Consider the following 22635-nt stretch of genomic DNA (forward strand, 5'->3'; position numbering starts at 1 on the left):
AAAGCATAATTTCCAGCATGATTTCCAACCATGTACGAAAAAAAAAAGTAACTTATGGGAGCATTGTCCAATGGTCGTAGACATTCTCGGCCACGTGAGCTGGCGGCCCGCGTGCACAGATGTGCGAGGGCCCATACATCGCTGCTTGCAGCTTTGATTTTGTCATTGAACAAGACATTATATTATTTGAAATGACCTCATCTTGTGAAAAAGAGGCTGGCAGACGTTCAAATGCCCCGCCCCCCCCCGCCCCAACTCACTCCCCTTCCTCCTCCTGCTCTGTGACGCTTTTCGACTAACGAATGACGCCACACGCGCCGTCTACTCTTCCTCACGCTGATTGGTCCTCCGGAAAGTGAAAATGACATTAACCAAGATGGCGCCGGGCGACAGAGAAAAGTGATGAGAGAATAGAACAACAAGCGATACAACTAAATAACAGTGTGCAGTAATTTACTCTGTGCGACAATTGTAAAACCAGACGTCTATCTTATCATCTTGGAACTGTTAAGCCCGCGCTGAGAGGCTGCGCTGGTCCACGGAGGTCTAATTGTTCAACTGTTTGCTAGCTGCTAAAGTAGCCAGCGTCGCTAACGTTCGCTAACTGCGGAAGGAGAGCGAAGAGACCTGGCAGGCGGCTCCAAGTCGAGCTGACTTTTTTTTTTCTTTCTTTTTTTTAATCAAGCGACCTCTCAATTTGACACGTTAACTTACCTTAAGTTATCGTTTGAGTTTGTGGGACGAAGCGGTCAATCCTCACCAACGTCCCTAACGTTACACCTCTGACAAGGAGAGCAGAGAGAGAGAGAGAGAGACGAGGAAAGGCGTCATCTTCGCTTATCTGACGCCATGGCTCTTTCACCTATTCAAAGTGGACTGTCGGGGATTCAGGTAAAAATGCATGTATTATTCCGTTTGTATCTAACTTTTAGAGTCAAGCTTTTTGGGGGTGAAGAGCCACACAAACATTTTACTTCACGTGTCCGCGTACCTTGGACTCGGAAGTTTAGCTTGGTGTCTGTGAATAAGTTAATCGACAGGAACACTGCGCCATTATCACAATTAACACTTAAAAGTAATCGCCTCGAGTTCACTCCTAATTTATAAACGGAGTCCATTCCAGGTGGTAAATGGCCATGACAATACAAGCAAAAATTATTGTATTTAACTTGCAGTTTAGTTAATGTCCACTGTTGTTTTTGTGACTAACAGAAAAGTAGATAATAGTCAATTCATTGTAATGAAAGATAACTATTGTGAAAATACTTGCCCATTATTTTTTTTTCCTGTTTTCCATTTCAGCTTTAATAATTACTTTAATTAACGTTACTTAAGACAGATAGAGAAGCCAATGTAGTTAATGTTGCAACTGCAAGTCAACAAAATATTAGAAAAGCCACCATCAGAGTTTGTTTGTTAATTTTGTCCCGCAAACCTTTTAAGATCATAAATATATTTAGTTTACAATTATATTAAACAGAAAAGCAGCCTGTCTTTAAGTAATGAGAGGCTGGAACCAGATCATCTTTGGATATTGTGCACAATCAATTATTTAAATTATTTATTTATTTCAAAATAGTTGCCATTTTTATCCATTGATACACTTGAGTGTCTGAGAAATGCACGAATCATTAGATATTCATTTTACATCATAATAAAATGATTGCCTATTAATATTCTCTTAGATGACTATTTTCAGGTCTACTTTAGACATCACAGCTTTTTGACAGTATTTTAAGCTGTATTGTTATTGTGTTGTAATATTTTTATGGAACACCAATGGCATAGTAGCTTGAATATTTTTTTTTTTGTCTTTTGTGCAACTTTATTTATTTTAGTTAAACCAGCCACTAGCTGGCAGTCAACTTAGTATATGTCCTGTTTGAAGATCAAGTACACCACACTACAGTCTCTAAAGACTATGCAATGATCACAATCTCAAGGAGTGACCTGCATGATAATTCCATTAAATACACACACTACTACTTTTCTTAACAGACCTGAGCCCACAGGTTACTATCAAGAGACGATTTAGCACTTGGGATGCCGGAAGTGAGCCTTCAACCCTGAGGGTGTGGTGCGTGGATGACACCAGGCTACACAGTTGTGTGGTGCAGATGGGCTTTTAGAGCGGGGTTCAGGCAGTTTTAGTTGTCACAGTAAACCTGCTGAGTGTGTATATGGCAAGTACATTCCCAATCCCATCTTGTGTAATCTGTGGTCACAGCTTCATTGTTGTTTTTCCCATTGTTTTTACAGATGTCAACATTATAATTTTCACTTGGATGACTGACCACACCAGTGTTATGCTAGTATTTTGGTTGTGTTGTTTCTACTTTGCTTTATTCTGCACCACTCCAGCTCTTTGTCTTTGTTGTAAAGTCCCTTTGCTATCAAATTCAGCAGCCACCTCTTTGCCAATGTTTCAAAGTGCAGCCACCAATCTCCCCTTCCATATAAGTTGACCATCATGCATTAGCACTTTTACAGGAAACTGTTCTCTGGGGGGGACTGTAAAGCAATATGCTCTCTCAGCCAACAGTAGGGCTGAACAAGTTTCAAAAATATTGAATTGCATTTATTTTGACTGGTATTACAATTGCAATATGGGATGGTATAAATACATTTTACATAATTATTCATTGAAAAACATTAATGATATGTAAGAAAACAAAGATGTTTTCTCTACTTTGTAGAACATGTAGGCCATGATATCTCTGCAGCACAGCCATATTTTATTTGAAATAGGATTTTGATAGGATTCTTCCTTCACAAATATTGCACAATAATATTACATAATTATGCTTTTTTCAGGATAGACTTCTTTTTGTATACTATTTGAAATGGAAATTTTGGCCCTGCAAATAGTGTGCGGGTAAAGGAAATTGAACTGGCCGACTTAAACACCAATATTTCTTCTCTGCTCTGTGGGGGAATGAGCCATTTAGTTCATTCAAAAGGCTAGGGTGTAGCCCTGTTCTATTTAGCTTTTGTGATAAAGGTCATTGAGTCTAAATCTGTTGCCTATATTGTCTCAGGATTTAAGTGTTACCCACCACCTCAAAATGCTTAATGTATTACACAATTTGTATAGTGCTGTTCATCAACAAAGGATCAAATAAAAGTCTTGGATTAGATTTAGTTCCGTGCTGCTGTATGTGCTTTATGGCTGTCATGCATTCTGGTCTTGAGTATAAATACATTTGGCAAAACACTCGTGATTATTCTACCTAGACAAACAACAGATAGCATGTAGTCTTTAACAGCTGAGCTGTGGAGTGCATAGTACGGATGTCCAAAACTGATCCTAAAGCTTGGTACCACAGCTTTATTAACCCTGATTGACGCATTCCAGAGACTAAAAAAATCTTGGTCTCCGCTAACTTGATTTTGATAATTTTTTCTTCACTTGTTTTTTCCCTTGTGACTAAATATGTTGAGTACACCTTAAATGCTGATCTATTCAATTGTCAAGTGTATTTTATGTAAAATATAACCACAAACAAGGAAGATGATGATGTCTGTGTGACATATTTGATATCAAATGATTGTTTTTATGATAGTCGTGATAAAATAATAATATGATCTAGGCATCACTAAACATATTATCATTTTGTCTTCGTTTTGATGAAATAGGCCTAGCACTTCCCTGTTTGGCCACTTTGCCCACTGTTTACTCAGGAGTCTGTTGCTGGCAGGTTTAAAGTATGTTAGATATTTTGATACCTTTTGATTAGTTGACCAACAGAAAATTTAACGTTTCTATTTTCTGAATTTATTAAAACAATATATATGATGGGTTGTGGACTGTGGGACCCAACAAGGCATGTTTAGTTTCACTATTAGATTTGTCAAACAATGGGTATGATGCACTATTTTTGGACATCATAGACAAAACAATTAACTGCACGAATTGTCTGCAGATGAATCTTTAATGAAAATAGTTGTCTGATGCCGTTGTAATGGCGAGGCCCAAGTTGCACGATTTATTCAATTTGATTTTACTTTACAGTGTATTAAAGTCATAGGCTGACGGTTCCCTGATTACTGGCTCTCTAATTGCTAATTTGAGTTTAGTGTATCCGATGCCTTTTATGTTCAATTTGTCAGTTGCATATTGTAAGATGTTAGTTAACACTGTATTTTCTCTTTTCCCGTTCTTCTCTCTGTCACACAGAATTTCAGAGCTGATCCAGAAGAATTTTTTACCAAGCTAGACCGGATAGGGAAAGGCTCTTTTGGTGAAGTTTTTAAAGGCATCGATAGTCGGACGCAGAAAGTTGTGGCCATTAAAACTATTGACCTGGAAGAAGCAGAGGACGACATAGAAGACATTCAACAGGAAATCACAGTTCTCAGCCAGTGTGACAGTCCCTTTATCACCAAGTATTATGGCTCATACCTAAAGGTAAGGTTTAACTTAAGGAAGAAAATCATCGACAAGTTGTAACAGTTTATGCTTGACAGAATGCATAAGTCACTCGTATTTTTCTGCAAGCATGTGTATGCAATGTAGGTCATTAAATAATGCATACTGGCAATGGAACAAGTATTGCCTTTTTTAATATTGCACAGATTGCTGTTGAGAAACTCAAAATAGGTCAACATTACTGAAGTATGTAGCTTGAGGGCTTTTAACGGTGCAATCTGTACATAAATAACATTTACATATATTTTACTCTTTGCTTTGTGCTACAGTAGTTTGGATTTTGAATAAGATAATGACAATGAAGTCAACATGCTGGCTTTCATCTTCAGTGGAATGAGAAATTCTGGCCTTTTTTAAGTGGAGTATAACCATTAAATGGGTGCAATTTCTGCATCATCCATCTGATTTGATTGTAAATATGCTGAAAGCTGAAAGTCAGCTCTTTAACATTTCTCGAGTTAGAGTAGGTTTTCAGACACGCCACATGTGATGGTGCTTAGAGTGCCTCTCACAGCATTTACTGTGGTACTTAACAGCAGTAAGGAGAGAAGTGGTAGTCCATTAGCTGAAGTTATGCTGCTGGCTGAAGGAGAGAATTAAGGCTTATTTGTGTGTTGTATGTAAGCATAGTTTTTGTGCTGTGTGTTTGCATGCACTTACGTTTGTGTGTAACAACGCATAATGCAATAACTGCACCTAATGTCTTATTTCATAATGGAATATAAACAATATAAAAGAAAACCATAAGTGCATAATGTACAACCATATTGTGCATAATGTAATTAGTTATTATATTATGAGACAATTGTTGCATTATATACTAAGTAAGCATAAAGTGGTTAATAATGTAATAAATTAGGTTTATAATGTTATAAGTAACACAAATAGTAATTTAATTGTCTTCTTAAAGCATAGGATCACAAGTTTAACATTATACTATGTATTAATAATGTAATTTTCTTATAATGTAATAGCTTTTACATTATGTTTAAAAAATTTAGCACGTAATGTTCTCATGATTTTATTACATTTTGTACTGAGCTTAATATACAGTTTTATTAAATTTACATTTCTACATAATGCGCAGTTATTCCATTATGTGCAGTTATTCAATTATAAGCTGCTACATGTGTATTACAAATGTGTTACAATCCAAAAAAATTAAGATACATTTACTGTTAGTAGACATGAGTATGAAACAAAACTCTGTAAGAGCTACTTTGCATTTTTGTACACAGTAACTGAATTTGGGATTTATTTTTCAGGGGACAAAATTATGGATTATCATGGAATATTTGGGTGGAGGATCAGCCCTGGATTTGGTAAGTATGTTGAAAAATGGTGACCCTGCCTTAATCTATTGTATTTACAGGTCATTATTTATCTGCTGTGTAAAATCCGTGCCAACTTTCAAATTTAAATCCAAAGTCACTTTATCCTTTCATTTGTCCGTTCTAGTTGGAACCAGGTGCCCTGGATGAAACGCAGATTGCCACAATTCTGAGAGAGATCCTGAAAGGGCTTGAGTATCTGCACTCAGAAAAGAAAATTCACAGAGATATCAAAGGTAAGCCTGGTGCATACTGTCATCTCGACAGTATGTTTTCTATCCTCTTGTTAATAATGCTAAAGTAAGGCGTGAATGTGTATCGGCGGAGTGTTGTCTGTAATCCGACCCAAACGCAGCACGGATAACTTTAATCTGTCACATTTTACACTTGAAGCTACATTATTTTGAGGTCTTAAATTACAGAAAACCGTCAGCAACCATATAAGGGAGCAATCATTGAACTAAAGTGGTTCAGACAAATGGCTTGGTTTATATCTTTTTACATACAGAATGTTCTTTTAAGCACTAGTTGATGTAATCCTTATTTTTCCCTTTCTTGCTTTTAGCTGCCAATGTGTTGCTATCAGAACAAGGTGATGTGAAGCTGGCAGACTTTGGAGTGGCGGGCCAGCTAACGGACACCCAGATAAAAAGGAACACATTCGTTGGTACTCCTTTCTGGATGGCACCTGAAGTCATAAAGCAGTCTGCCTACGATTCAAAGGTCAGAATTATTCCAGCTTTTATTGTTACCACAGACTGGTTTAATGTTCGAACGAACAAACCCAAATAAATGTAAAGTTATTTTATTATATGTTAGGGCTGGGCAAAGTTGAATAAAAATTAAGTGATTAATCGCATGATTTTTCTGCGATTAATTGCATTATGCGCTGAATTTAATAATGAAGTAAAAACTAGTGTATTGCAGGCTTTTATTTTAAAGTAATGTTATCGTAACAATATAGCAGGCACTCTGGAGCAACAGCAAGGTAACATACATACATTTTTTCTTTCTAAGTGAGAAAAGTCTAGTCTGTGTTGGAACAAGTACACTGAAGTGTGGTTGAATGAGGTGAAGGACAGCTGACAGATATCAGCGGCAACTTTGCGCATGTGCAAATGTTCGATCCGCTGAGCTTGCAGCGCGAGCCTACCGGTAGACTGACCCGCCTGTGAAGCTTCGTGAGGCGACTCATCGACTTGCGGCAGCTGAGAACAGAAACTACAGAACAATACGTGCGTTTACGTCAGGCTCAAATCGGCAAATCGTCCGGTGAAACTCTGGATGTGCGCGTGCGCACCAAGATTAATTGCCTTCAAAGTAAAAGCCAAAAATAAATAAAAAATGCAGTTAATGCATGATCAAATAATTAACGCCACTAATCGATTGAAAAATTAAAGCGATATTAACATGTTAACTTGCCCAGCCCTACATCTGGAGTAGAGGCATGAAAATCCCTCACCTTTCGGCGAAATTCGCCGTTTTGAAACTAAAATAGGTGACTTACGTGAATTGTGTAGATTCAATGAGGTTTTTTTTAGGAGGGGGCGGGGGTGTTTATAGTCTGTGAACTGCGAACAGATGCGCGTGCCAGAAGGTAGCGCCAGTGCATGGTAATATAATATTTGATGGTGTATCTAAGTTAAGTTACCCAGGGGCTCTGTTGACATAGACAAAGCTAACGTTAGCTACAGCTTGATGAATTGAGTCATTGAACACAGCAGGAGAGAACGCGACGTTAGCCAGCCAGCTAGCTAACGCTCGGGTGGGAAGTTATTAGCTAACGCTTCCGTTAATGAAGAGGTAGATTCTGAGGTGAGGGGACTAAGGGGGCGATCACACAGGACGAGACTTCTTAAAGCCCAGCCGCTTAAAAAACTCGTCCTCGTTTGTTTTTTTTTGTTTTTTTAAAGAGAGTACGCGAGTTGTGTCTGGATGACGAGAGCTTTGAGTTGTACTTTGGGCTGAGCAGGAGTCAGTTCTAGCGTCTTTTGAGCGGCAGAGTCGCGTTTACATCTAGAATTGGAAATCTCTTTTACATGTGTCACTTTCACACGTTCATGTACTCTGCATTTTACTTATCCTTATTTTTATTCTTTTATTTTTTTGCTTTTTATTCCCTGCAGTATCAACTGTAAATATTCAATACTCCCAATTAAATCTCCATGCTCCCTCCTTATTGCACTCTGTTTTATATTTAGCATCAAATGTGTGTTGTTAAATGTTTTGCTGGAGAGAATGTGTTAAACTGATTCTATGCTCTGCATGAAAAGGTTATTTTTTGACCCTCAGGAAGGCCCTCAGGATAGACCTGTTGTCAAACCCAGGTGAAACATAACAATGAGAGTCAACATGTACAATGAAGGTTAAGCACAATGTCAAAAGAAAAAAAGATTTGTACATTTTGTCCTTGTTTTCATCACTCTTTTTGACTTCTGTCTGTAAGTTTTTAAGCACTTTTATTAAGACTTTAAGAGACTATAAATGACCAATTACATATTTTTGTAATAACCAAAGCAAGAGTTAGTGCAGCTTGTAAATGCAACCATCATGTCACAGTCTTTAGTTTGCAGGGTTTCCTCAAATACACCCACGCTGTTAAGTCAATGCAATTGACATATAAACTGATTATCTCACTGTGGACAAATGTTTGATATTTTGCTGACTTGTTTGCTGATATTTTCTGTCTCATACGTCTTCTTTTTTTATAGGCAGACATCTGGTCGTTGGGGATAACGGCAATAGAACTGGCTAAAGGAGAGCCGCCACACTCTGAGCTTCATCCTATGAAGGTCTTATTCCTCATCCCAAAGAACAATCCACCAACACTGGAAGGAAACTACAGTAAACCACTTAAAGAATTTGTTGAAGCCTGTTTAAATAAGGAGCCTAGCTTTGTAAGTTTGAAGGGTTATTGTTCACACTGTTATGAGTAATTGTAGAGTATTATTTCAATATTGACATTTATCTTGGTTTTCTGGGTTTTCCTTAGAGGCCAACTGCCAAAGAGCTGTTGAAACATAAGTATATTGTAAGGCATGCCAAAAAGACGTCCTATCTGGCGGAGCTGATTGACCGACACAAGAGGTGGAAATCGGCGCAGTCTCGTGAAGAATCCAGCTCTGATGAATCTGATGAGTAAGTTGTCTGTAACATAACAATCCATCTGGCAAGACATGGCAAATTTACACTCGGAAGCAAAATCTATCACTAATTATGCTACGATCCTCTTGTCACTGTAGGGAGACAAATGGCCAGGCTTCTGGAGGAGATGATGCCGCCAATGATGACTGGATCTTCAACACCATCAGGGAGAAGGACCTCAAAAAGTTTCAGAATGGAGCAGTGCCGGTGCCTGCTGAGCTTGAAAGGAAACAGGAAAAAGTAAAAACTCTACTTTGCCTTTTTCTTGTGACTAAAGTCTCTTAGATTCCCCCTTATGTTTTTACATTTAAATCATCTTTTTTCTTTCTGGTGCAGGAGAGTCCAAAGAGGCCTTTGTCAGAAAGCTTATCAACAATCTTTTCTCCATTGTTTACTGAGGTAATGGCACTAACAACAAGTTAAAATACCCATCATTACTGAATGCATGATTTACTATGTAACCACTGTAAAACTGTTGTAATCAAATCATCACGATTGATCACAAATAATTAAATATACTGTACAATTAGATTGATTTTGTCTAGAAACTACCTTACAAATAACTTATTCAGGAAGTTCACATTTTATTATCTAAAATCTGTCCTTTTTTGCAGTTAAAAGAAAAGGGCGAGACACGTAACGGCAAGCCGGAGGCTGTGGAGGAGCTGCGGGAGGCCATTTTCCTGGCAGAAGAAACACACCCAGGGATCTGTGACTCCCTGGTAGCTGAACTAGTGCAGAGACTTCAGAGGTAATCAGGCTTCATGTTATCATTCTATTAACATATAAAAGTCCCATGAGACTTCCAAAATGTGTGCGTATTTAATGGTATCATTAGGGGGGACTCTTAAACCCAACTCTTGTCGATGGTACAGGACAAGTCTCTACCCAGTTTGCTAGTGTGTGATGACTCAAGGCCTTTAGTCTTGTTTTAACCTGAGTCCTGTTCAGTTCAGACACTAAATATTAACCCTTTTTCTGATGTTTGTCAGGTTTTCTGTGCCACATGCAACTTCCAGTCATTGAGAGGCGCCACAAACAGCTTTGCTTTAATTTTCCACCCTGGTGGCAGCAGTCAGATCTTTTCCTCTGACCTCCACAGCCGGGATGAAGTCTCCCAGGAAGGTCTCATCACTCATTCGCCTGAAGCAAATCCTGGCCTATATGATGTCTGTTTATGCGCTAGCACACCACCTTAGGGTCCTATTCAGGACAGTCAGTGGCCAGCCACTCGGCTGCAACCATGACTGCTACCCACCTGCTATAAAATGTCCCTTCTCAATACCTCCTGTTTTTATTTTGATAGAGTCTGCTGTCTTTCTGCAAGGACTCTTGAGTTATTGATTTTGACGTGTGTATGGCTTTTTCACAAAGCATCCTTTTGGAGAAAATACTTTGATTGATTTGATTAATTAATTAATTGTGTGTGTGTTTATGTGGCTGTGCGAGATTTCCTGTGAAATCTGCGGTGAAGTGACGAGTGGGTTGAAGCATTCTATTGAAAACTCAGGTATCCTGCTTGAAGTGGATTGGGTTCTCTGGGAGACAAAAATAGCTCTACAGGGTGGCTGTACAGACTTGTAAATATGCTAATTTCTACAGATTCATGAAAAAATTATTACGTGTTTGAAATGGAACCACTGTGTACAAATGGCCAAATGCAATCAGTAGATAATGGTTGTGAGGTAAATATTTTGAGAGACTAAAATGGCCATACATGAGATTGCCTTGCCTTTCTACTCGTTCTTTTGTATATCGGTCTTTGATTTCTCCAGTTGTTAAACCTTTTCAGAACTCATCCAGTGAATGCAAATGGCTGCCCTCTATCATGTTTTACTCTTGATTTATTATGTATTTCTTGATTAATACTCTTTAACTTCTTGCTATCACACTCTATGCTGTGGCCGTAACAATGTTGGAGAATGTAAAACAACGAAAAGCTGGGTCGATGAAGCCCGCTCCAGTTTTGAACTGGATGCTCTGTTGCCAGCTCCCATTCCACAAGGCCTCCAGTTGTGTTGGTTTTTTGGACTTGGCCTCATCACTTCTTTTTTGCTGTGCATTTATGACCGGGAAGATGAACTGAGGTGTTGACCATCCATTCCATTTACAGGGTAGTGCCATTATTGAGTTCATGAATCAGCAGACTGTTAGTCTTCCATGGAGCTGCAGTGGTACTATCATCTCCTCTGCTTACTTACAGCTTTAATTGCACTTAAAGTATAATGCCTTTTGTCTATAAACAAAGTAGCCATAAATCAGTAGCATGAGACTTACAGCATTTTGCAGGTATGCTATCTGGGGGGAAAAAGTCCACCTGAAGTCTCGCAGCTTGGACTCTGGAGTTGGCCATGCAGTGTATTATTTGCTTGGCTGAATCTTTCCATTTGGACTTGTGAGAGGTTTCCACTTGTACATGTACAGTAAATAAATGCGTTCTAGACAAAGACTTCTCACATCGTAGGTGACACTGCTCTCAGATGTACATATTAACATGAAGCCAGGCTGCTTTGACTTCTGACTGCAGTTTAAAAGAACTCTGCATGATGGTATGACAGTGTAAAGCCTGTTGGGTGGCCTGAGCAGTATGTGTTGTAGCATACCGGTGCAGGACCGGAGGAATGTTGAGTCCTGAACAGTTGAATCAGCCTTATATTATTTGGGATGAATAGTATTGGCTTTAACATGATGGATCCAATGCTTTTGTTGTGATTTTTTTTTCCTTTCTTCTGTGGCATTAAAATGCATATACAGCAATACTTTTAACAGACAAATTATAGAAGATCAAACATATTTATTTAATTCCATGTCAGTAAGATGCATGCATGAACAAATGGACCACTTTTTCTTCTTCAGACGAGAGGGCTTTTCATAATTATAATGGAGTCAGATATTCTTTTTTCCGCAGGCAACATATGGTACACGGTAAACAAGGCATGTTAAAGCAACAGTGCTGAAAAACCCGGATCTGCTTGCTTTCTCTGAGAGTTGGATTAGAATATCAATCTTCTGTAACATTTGTCCCTGAAATATGCGGCTCAGCTGGTTAGCTTGTAAACGGTGGGCGAACAGCTAGCCTGCCTCTTTCCAGAGGTGACGACCATCAAACACTTTTTAGTGATGGGTTTAATTTGTACAGTATCTTACGGGAGGTTTCTCGGCTCGGACCAGTCAAGTTGATTAAATTCAACAAAACAAATGCACATTTCACTGGCAGCTGTAGCTTCATAATTCCAGTAAAGGTGAGAGAAAATGGTATCCATCCTCTTCTGTAGCTCGCCGCAGGAAAGCCAATGAGCACATTTCCCCTCAAAAAATTTAGCATTTACATACAAAACATACACGGAACACTTTCTTTTCTGCTTGCTGATTGTGGCGAAATACAAAGTTGAATGGGTGAAAGTAGAGTACCCGTATATTGTTCAGAGTAGAACCCGTTTGACCAAATCAAGAAAAGGTACCCGACTCAACCATGTCCATTTTTTAGTCGGTTTGCCCTGCTGGTTTCTGCTCTTTAAAATATTACTCGGCTCTTCATTCAAACTTGTGAAATGTGCCATGACCCTCCATCCCAAAACGAGACAAATTCAATTAAATTTGCACCTTTGACATGGGTCTCTTATGACAAAATATTTTTATGTGTTGCACTTTGCAGATTTATTTAGTTTTTTTAATTGTAGTTTAAAAGGCTACAACGGTATGTCGCAATTACACCAGTTTTATTTTCTTCCCCCTTACCTTTTGTGTTTTATGGCAATAAAGCAGTGTGATCGCCAAGAGTCAATCCTTAGCACAAGTAGGCATATATTCTAATAAACTATTTTTATAACCCAAAAGAGCAGTATTATGTAATAGAGGGAGTAAAGTGTGGTGTTCTGTGATGTGTAAAAGTTTCAGTAAACACTGGATAGCAATCACTTGAAATGTGTGTTTCATTTTGTGTGACTTTGCTAACAGTTTATAGTCCAATATACATGTTTGCTAATGCAGGACAGTGCTGTGGGATTTATTGAAAGTTGTCAAATGATTTAATGAAAAAATAAAAATCCAGTACAATTTCATTAATGTTTTTGCCCATGTTTGAGTGAGTCTTAACATGAACTTATTGGAAATGTATTGAAAGTGCGTCCATCAACCTAAAGTGTCTCTAGTTCTAAATATCACCCTTTTTGGATGTTGTGGTCCCGTATAAGTCTTTATTTTGATTCACTTGTGCACAGTACTCTGATAATGATGGGGTCTTAAAATGCACAAGTTTACTAAAAATCACAAGATTAAATATGTGAATTACTGAGTAAACGTTCAAATTTATTAGTGACATTCTTCACAAATCTGATGCTGGAACAATAATTGAGCGTAGAACCGAACCATGCGGCGGAAAGGAGAGCAGCCACCAATATTAGAGTTAAAACTAAAAACCTGATTCAATGTAAAGACAAATGTAAATGCTCATTGACCGGGTAGAATGTCTTTCTGCTTTATTGTAAGCCAAAACAGGACTTTTAAATTACATGTGGACAATGCCAAATTATACTCACAACACAACCCCTTCAAGATTAAGTGAAGGACTGCATAAAAATTTAGGGTTGTATTTAGAAGTTGGATAACCGCACATTGTATGTGAGCAGTAAGTTTTTAATTAAACACTTAAAGGACATCGGCTTAAAATCTGACATCTACAATTCTGTGACAACTATGCTGTCTGTCTCCAGCTGCTGATGAGTTTCATGTAATATGATGGAAAGCTGTACAACAGCTACTGAATACACCTTTTGATACAATAAATTAAATGTGAGCTACATAAATATAATTTGTAATCTTAATTTGTGAATTTAAATCACATGCGTCTGCCGAGAAAGACCATGCATGTAATATGGTCAAAAGCTCTACAGCTATACGAAGTGACATTTTTATTAAATTGACCTTCATGTGCATGGAAAGAAACACTTGTGGCAGTGTGCATGTTACAACACCTTACCTCATGTGTAGTGAAAGTTATTTCTCAGGGCCCAGTAAAAGTAAAAACTGATAGCAAATTCCTCACAGCAAGTTTTATTTATACATCCAAAAACAAAAGATCATATTTCTCACACTATATACAGATATTACATACAGTGTTTTTACACATATTACATAATTTGTACACAAGAAAAATATACATAAAAATGTAAACCTTTGTATACAAAAAATACCTTAGACAAATTAAACAAGGACCAATAACAAAAGGTGACTAGATTAGCTCATCCTATCTTTAAAAACAGTAATACAGTACATTCAATGAGTATAGGAATTTGTCAGCCATCTCTGAATTCAAGCAGTTGAATGTGCCTACAGTACGAGCCCTGTTCATTTTGTTCTACGTGGTTTTGGGGAAAACTGGTGCAGTGACTAATCTCATGCTATGTGGATACAGCAGTAATGCCTTGCAAACATTTTCATCCAACATTTTTTTTTTCTTTTTTTGGGGCACTGTGTTAATGACCATTAGTTACAACACAGCAGTCACGGAGAAGCCCAGTCGTCTCCGGTGGAGCTACGGGTTTACACTTCACTATGTGTTTTCTCTTTGGAAGGGAGAGACAGAACTGGGCCTTCTCACAGCTGGAAATAGGGGGTCTGGTGCAGGCTCAGAGCTGGTAATGATGGCAGCTGTTCAATTAATGAGCGTCCAAGCAAAACAGAAAAGGAAAAGGCAAGACAGACACTGGACAAGAGAAACACCACCAGCCTCATCCACTCCTGTGCAAAGCTATGTCGAAAAACATACTGTAATGATGTGTTTTTCTCCACACAATTTAAATAAATGGTGATGCATATATTCCTATGTTTTATACCACCGAGAATCAAGCCAGGGACCATAATCTAATATTATAATGCTCTCACACAGACGGTTGCTGCCCCATGCAAATCTCAAGACTTCTTCCTGGAGTTTAATAGCTATCAAAAATACTCTCCATCAGAATATTATTTAAAAACTAGATGACAGCAGACAAACATTGATGACTCCAACTTACAACCATTTTGATAGCCATTAAAAACAAGGGACTCATTCTACAAGACACAGGTTCCACTGAATACATTGCAACAACAATTTAAATCCATCGCTACTGAATAATTCACCAACATACCCCAAGATAGAGACTTGCTACCATATACCTAATACTCAACAATGTCTGACAATCAGTCAAATGTCTAATATAATATCCATCAAAAACCGTGGTTGTACTGTTGTATGTAGGAGTCAAGGGAAGAGCTCTCGGCGGGGTTTGTCAATTTAAGTCAAAATCAGACCCGAGTTTGCATAATTTAGCTTAAAATCACTCAGTTTGAGAGTAAAACAGACACTGCTCAACACACCGTTTTATACAATTTGAATCACATAGCCCTCTGGGTAGTCTGGCCTCGATGTCTTAGCGAGTTTCCTTGGAGTCTTGATACTGAATTTGCCTGACATGCATGTCTAAGTCACTAATTACCATTGTATATGTGGACCAGAGAGCACCTTTGAGAGTAGACACTTAAAGTCCCTGGATAACACTTCCTCAACTCTCACATTAACACTGAAATTCAGTTATTTGCCTTAAAAGTCCACTTAGTATGACCAAAGAGAAGAAGGTGGACCTGATCCCTGGTCTCTATTGGCTCAAGTGAGCGAAATAGTTCTGCTGGAAAATGAGGTTCATAACTGTTATAGAGGCCAAAATGTATTCCTGATCCAACCCAAATTCACAAGTGAAGCTACAAGTAATGAGACCAATAAAATACCTTACGATGCTAGAGTTATGTTAATGCATTTATTGCTTTAAGAAACTATATTACCTTCAAGTGTCTACTAGGCTACTCAGAGTCCCACAACCAATGGTGAGGTCGGAGATTTTGACATCTGAGCAAACCAATAAATGAGCACAAACAGTATACACAATATAAAAACAGCCGTTTAAAAGTATTTTGGTAAATTCATACTGTGAAATTTGACTTGGTAGAGATTCTATATCATGATAACAGTTAAATAGCTTGAAACATAATGGGTCACAAATATCACAACCTGTACTCTTTGTATTTCAGAGGGTGACAGAAGCAGTGTATGATCAGGTGGAAATGCAATGGCTGTTTGAGCAAGGCAGGGTACAGTTGATAATTTAAAGACAGGACTTAAACTGGCAAAGCAAACAAACCGACCACTGATTGAGGCTTCTATGTCAATGAATTCTGAGCACTGTGACAGATAATCTCTGCTAAGGTCCTTCTGCTAATTTCACCCGTTTAATTCATCACAAAATCTGACTGTTACCCCCTGCTGACGAAACCACAAGGCATCAAACAAGTGGAATCACGCCGACTTAAAATCCCAGAGACCACCTGGCTACAGGATCAAATAATGAAAATAGAAAATATTGAGGAAAATCTGAGGTTGTGCAAATTCATTATCAAATAGTGCACTATTACCACATTGCACACATGTAGCAGATGAGGAGGGGTGGTCAATCAGGAGCCAGCCGACTGGATTGTAAGTGTGACTGTGAGTCCGCAGACCATCATGCAGCCGCTGTGCCGACTGCTCTCATTTACTTTGCGTGAAGGGTGGTGTGACGCTGTTGGCACTTGCAGCGGTGGCACTAACTATGGAAAAGCCAGCAGGGGGCGCTGTGGAGCTGTGGCTCGGCTGAACGTCTTTCGGAATGCCACTGTGGGAGGCCAATTGATGGCCAAAGGCCGCGCTGAACTGGGGAAGCTGTTGCTTGGGCTGCGTGGAGGTCAGAAGATCGTGTGAAGAGGATGGGAGGGAGGATGATGGGGCGTGGGAAGTCGTTAAACCCGTCAAGCCACTCTGGGGCATCGCTGAAAGCGCAGCCATGGGCTGCAGCGTCACAGAGTGTGTGGTGGCCGGGGGCGTGGATAGGGAGGTGGATATGAGATGACTTTCTGAGCCTATGAGATTGCCAAACTGTGTGGGGTCGGGGAGTGGGAGATTGTTCCATGATGAGCGTGGGGGTCCTGGCAGCCCGCTGAGGGGGACTTCCAGCAGTAGAGGGGCATCTGTCTGGAATGAGCTGGCATGGGGAGAAGATATGTGGTCGCTGTAGTGGCTGCCTTGGGGAGATGATGTGGGTGCATCCGACTTGGTCAGGACGTGGGATGCGTGTGTCCGGGAAAACGTTCGCTCCGTTATGGAGGTCTGAGTGTGCAGGGAGGGAGTGGAGGGGGCTACTGTAGAAGAAGATGAAGGCAGGCTGGAGCACGACGTCTGGGGCTGGTTAGCCGGTTGAGATGGCGGTGAGGGGGAAAAGTGACCCCCAGTGGACTGCAGTAAGTTGTCTTCCAGCTCGAGGCTGGTGAAGTTCTCTGTAGGGATGCGGCTGTTGAGCAGGTCCCCCATGCTACCCGACTGGACAGGACCAGGGAACACAGTCATGGCTCGGTGATCCACTCCTTCAGATGGAGCCAGGTCTCCCATGGAGGTCAGACACACTAAAGAGTCTGGGTAGGACCCCATAGCCTGCAGTGCACGCACCAGCTCTTCAGCCTCCTCCGTTGTGGGCAATAAATCTCCATTTTTACCTAAATATATACACAGACACACAATTTAATATGATTTTTTTTTAAAACACAGACAGAGAAGACTTTGCTAGCATCCACATGAAATAATTAGCTGTGTGACAACCTTCAAACAAGTCGAAGACCTGCAGGTCATCAGGTAGTCTGGGTAACACGTCGGAGAAGTCCTCCTGGTTTAGCTCAAGGTCATTTGGAATGTCTGCCATTTCATTAGCGATATCGTCCGGAAGCTCCTCTGTACTCAGGTCTGGCGTTGACGGGCTCCTGATACAAAGATGAGATGAACAAGCTTAGTGATGAAATACAACATGCTGCTGTCGCAAAAGAGCTGTTCAAACATGTGTGACACAAGAGCTTATGAATAAGGGTATTCTCCCTGACACTAGATCTCTGCGCAACATTTTAAAGTTAACAGTGGAGAGACGAGGGTAGCAGACCTGATGTTGGCCTGTGAGGGCATTGCTAGGCTTGTACAAGGCATTCCCAGGTTCCCCTGTGGCAAAGCTGGAGGGATGGGTTTCTGAGGCCTCCGTGGCCCTCTCCTCCTCTTCTTCTTGTGTTTTTTGGTGAGTGCCGGCGGTTTGGTCTTTTTACGTGGCTTTCGCTGTTGCTGCTGCTGGTGGTGCTGCACTCGTCTGTTACCATCCCCTCTCAGGAAATTATCCTGTGTGTGATGGATAAAAGAGCGCTGAGTCGTCATAACATTATCCCATATGAGGAGCAGTCACAAGCAATAACGAGAACATCATTCCAGGAAATATGCTTATTCAATTCCTTGAAGAGTTAGATGAGAGGATTAATACCACTCTTTCACACTTCTAATCTAACTGAAAAAATAAAATAAAAAAGTTGCAATTGTCCTTTGAATAATAAACTCACCATTTTTTTGGCATGCTCTTCACAGAGTGGTGTCTGGTGTGTGATATCAAACACAGGGATGGAGCACTGCTGACCATCTGCAAATTTGGCTGTGCAACTAGCAAAGAGCTGCTGGGAACGATTCAACAGAATATCTTTAGAGAACCATGAAGGAAACAACACACGAGACGGGACGCATACGATCATACTACTCCATCACAAAGGCATATCGTACATCACACTGTGTGATGGGGTAAAAAAGTGTTCACAACTGAAACGGATAAAGCTAGTAGTATCAGTGATGTGGTGGAAAGGATACGTTGAAAGCAGTGTCGAGTGAAGGGCAGAGCTCTGTTGTTGCAGGCCTGACCTTTTGTGCTGCCAGTGCAGGTCCCCGCATCTGTGTTCTGCTGCCTCGCTGGAGCCACACTGTAAAAACACACAGACCCAGAGCTGAGCCAGCAGCAACAACAGTGACAACACTCTGCATTTGTTATGTTCTGTACGTTTCAAATCAGGGGATGAAAGTTGCAAGTTTAGAAGACCAAGTCAACAATAAAAGAAGCACTATTTGCTGGTTGCACTGATATAAAAACACAGGTGGGTGATGGAGGGTTTATGACAGGGAGATAAACAAAATTTGACTAAGATGACATTTGTGAGATTACCTCGAGGAGCTTCGAGAGGCACCACGTAACTCCTGGATCAGCTGCCCGGCACAGTCGGGGTTGTTACTGGCAGCGTGCAGCAAGGCTTTGCGGAAGGCATACCGGTATCTCTTTTGGCGGATACTCGCCCTCTCCTGCCTGCACATGTGCTTGTATTTCTCCTGGAGGTATGAACAAAGCCGAAGTAGCCGCGTTCTCCGCGAGGAGCCGCTGTCGTCTTCCAACCTGTTTAAAAAACAATTGATAACAATCATGACGAGAAGCATCAGGTCAATGTTTATATCGTGGGGTGAAATATTAGGATACCGACCCATTCTGTGGTCTCCAAGAGCTCTGGAAAGGAACAAAAGTTTCTGCCTCCTCTTCGTCATCATCGTCATCATCAGCAGCACTGTCTTCTGACCAGTCCAGTCCTGGAAGAGAACTTGTTAGAGCGGCTCTATTCCTAAAAACTACACATGAATTTATATGCAAGGAAAAACTGTGTGGTAAATGCATTTAAATTAAGCACCTAGATGAGGAAAGAGGTCTCCATGCTCTTGGTGTGTCTTGGCACAGAGCTGCACCAGATGTTGCAACCTGGCCAGGCAGCTGGCAGAAGGTGAGAAGGCAGCGGGACGCATGACAACCATGTGCCGCTGATTGTTACTGCCACTGTCCTTGCAACTGACAGGCAAGTGAGTAGCGGTGAAAGGCATTTTCCTGCTGAGTGATGGCCCAGAAGGTTGCACTGGACTGGGTGCTGCATTAGCGGGCATCCCTGGAGGCAGAAAGTTGACCGTCTGAGGTGGTGGTGGATTGCATAATAAACCCTGCTGCTGTCCTGGGAAGATGAAAGAAGTCACGCTGGAGTGCTGGGGCGGCTGAAGAAGACCTGACTGCTGCCGTGGGAGATGAGTGTTGAGAGGCGAGGAGTTATGGACTCGGGGGGCAGGTGAGGTGCTAAAGTGCTCAGAAGGTGGCTGGAAGAGGTCCGTGTCATGGCAGAGTTTCTGGTTGAGCACCAGCCGACTATGTAGTTTCTTCTTGATGGCGCTGGCCTTCCGAGGAGTACCCAACTCCTCCCCATCCGTGTCATCCTCATAAAAGGCAAAAGGGTCCAGGAGTTCCTCATCAGGAAGGGGTAGCAGGCGTGTACAGGGAGGAGATGGCGGAAGTTCATCGAGACCGTTGGGAGCTTTCAGAGCGAGAGAGGGCACAGTTATGTTGAGAGCCACTGACTCCAGGTGAGCCCGTGAACGTATTTCCTCCAAAGCATCATGCTTCTTCTTCCGTTCCTTCTTGGGGATAAAGCCCAGAACCTGCAGGTGGCTGTTACAGTATCTGGAAACAAGAGCACAACCTCAGCATAATGTTTTCTGCGCAGCATAGTGGAATATAGAACCGAAGATTGAGACTGATCTTGTAATTGTGATAGGTTTTGCGATATTAGTGATACTTTTTACATTATAATTTAAAATGACAAAATTTAAATTAAAATGGGATTTCAGCAATTGAAGTAGGCCATATTGCGATTTTAATATAATTTCAATGAATTGTGCAGCCCGAGTGGAATATGCTACACATGCACATAAAACATACACACCTGCGGTCCTCCGACTTGGGGATGGGGTTGGTACATCGCTGGCTGTTGTACTTTGCCACATATTCACATTGCTTGAAGGGAGCTGTCTTATCCTCCAGAACGTGCCGGATACAAAAAGCATAGCCATTTAGTCTGCGTTGCTTGCAGAGCTTTGGGCTGTACGAGCACAACGGCTTATTGTCCACCTCTGAGAAGTGTATGTGTTTGCCTTCATACATCACGTGACTCTTGTTCTTGACAACATCAGCTGATTGGATAAAGTCAGGGGAAACCAAAAATTACATCACTGACACTTTATATTGATGACAACTATGCATGTACATTCAGGGGTGAGAGGCACAGAAACAGGTTTATATTTTTCAACAGGTGACTGTTTACCTCACTCTTAATAGTATTAGTATTTAACATTACATTTTCAGGAAGCTCACATAATGTTTATTAAAAAGTAGTATTTTTGTTGTCACGTTAAAATTAAAAAGACTTGCAAATGATTGCAGAGTTGCTTGATCGTTGAACAACTATTTGACTGTATATTGGGAATAAACAAAATTGCCCTAACATTATAATACTTATTTGAGGACATTTTAGTCTAGACAAACTTTGTTCCTGAATACTTGTTACATTTACACTGTCTCATTTCTGTGTCAAAATATCTTATTAAGGAACAGGTGGTAAACAGAGAATAGGTCATTATATCCAACAGTCCATTCAATTATCCTCCAAGCTAGCACTTACACGATAAGATGCGTGACAGACTGCTTGACAAAGTTCAAAGCTAAAAGCCTGCTCTTGTGTATGCTTCATTATAAAACTATCTGAATTCAAATATCTTAATCAAAAAGTCACCTTTTCCGATTCAACAGGAAACATGATCTCAGTTTTATTTTTTTATGCAACACTTCATAATAAACACGCTGAGGACGCTACGTGTGTCTCAATACAATCACGATTATTGAAGCCTAAGTAGCTTAGTGGCTACATTTAACTTGAATTGTTTTGTTTTCCAGTTCATTCTGAGAGCTCTGCGTTTCTGACAGCTGAGGTCAATGTTGGACATATAAGGACAGGTTGGCTAAATGCCATTTATATCAGCATGGGTTCGCGTTAACGAAACTTTCGACACGGAAAACCGGACAAGCAGCGAACGTTGACTAACGGTAGCTTCACTGTCATTAGAGCCCGGGGAGCTAGCATACCAACATTAGCTTGAAGCCGATGGTCAGATCTGAAACTTTACACTAATCAATTATAAGCGGATGTACCTAAAGTGTAACATAGAGCCACAAGATGCAACTTGGCCTAGCTCCAGGCAGAAATACATTTAATCAACATGAAACAGACACGCAAACTAACATTCACTGGCTAGCTAACAAGCTATCAAAGCTAAAAACACAAATCAGGAGGCGGTAGCTAACCAGGAAACGGAAACATCAGCAAATGGCAACACTATAAAAGGTCTATTTTCAGTATAGTTTAATAAAAACAAAATGCAAGCGTAATCATAAATTACATAGCATAACTGGCACCAACCGTGTGATTTTGTGTTCATAAACATGGCACATTTATAGCCAAATTCTTTCAAACAAAGGGTCCACATACGAGGCTTAAGGCCTGTGCCCGAAGGCCTCCGTCATAATCGATATGGAATATAGCCACTATCGTTGCATAGTGTCACAGTAGCAAACTATAGGATTCGAAACTGTCAACATTGCCTCACTTCCCACATCTACCGAGGGCGCAGAGTTATTTCGTCAGAGCTCAAGTTTTAAAATAAATGAGTCATTAATAAGAGGCCTATTAGCTTCGACAGCACAGCGGCCTCTAGTTGAACGCTTGGCCGTTTGAGGCCAGTGCAAAACGGTACGCTTAGAAATCGAGACCGAGGCTGTAAATTATTTCGCTTACCTTGAATTGGTATGGGCTGTGTAAGGAATGCGCTCCAGATAGACGGCCGAAATGACTATTAGATTCAGCTAGGCTATTTCTGCATCGATATTCGAGATAGGATAATAACGGCGATCTTCATCGAGCTTGGTATATCTTGAAATACGGATGCATTTAAAT

The 22635-nt window shown here is 40.5% G+C and overlaps 2 protein-coding genes across 2 annotated transcripts; one reads left to right on the top strand and one right to left on the bottom strand.

Annotated features, from left to right (window-relative positions):
- The first annotated feature begins 371 nt into the window (after positions 1–371).
- On the top strand, positions 372–12919 carry stk24a (serine/threonine kinase 24a (STE20 homolog, yeast)). Its single transcript, XM_068571988.1, has 11 exons — positions 372–891; positions 4178–4408; positions 5695–5751; positions 5888–5996; positions 6326–6483; positions 8472–8657; positions 8753–8898; positions 9003–9144; positions 9241–9303; positions 9519–9655; positions 9897–12919. The coding sequence occupies exons 1-11, from the start codon at positions 850–852 to the stop codon at positions 9928–9930; spliced, it is 1305 nt and encodes a 434-aa protein (XP_068428089.1). The 5' UTR covers positions 372–849; the 3' UTR covers positions 9931–12919.
- Positions 12920–13945: 1026 nt separating this feature from the next.
- On the bottom strand, positions 13946–22175 carry ino80da (INO80 complex subunit Da). Its single transcript, XM_068572635.1, has 10 exons — positions 22102–22175; positions 20572–20818; positions 19498–20309; positions 19297–19399; positions 18987–19211; positions 18638–18747; positions 18340–18473; positions 17898–18124; positions 17567–17724; positions 13946–17463 (listed from the first exon to the last, which is right to left on the bottom strand). Exons 1-10 carry the CDS (start codon positions 22166–22168, stop codon positions 16466–16468), a joined length of 3081 nt encoding a protein of 1026 aa, XP_068428736.1. The 5' UTR covers positions 22169–22175; the 3' UTR covers positions 13946–16465.
- Positions 22176–22635: the final 460 nt, after the last annotated feature.

The sequence above is a fragment of the Clinocottus analis genome, unplaced genomic scaffold, assembly GCF_023055335.1.
Source record: "Clinocottus analis isolate CAN_PGR_092001 unplaced genomic scaffold, fCliAna1.0.p SCAF_12, whole genome shotgun sequence".
Taxonomy (NCBI): Eukaryota; Metazoa; Chordata; class Actinopteri; order Perciformes; family Cottidae; genus Clinocottus; species Clinocottus analis.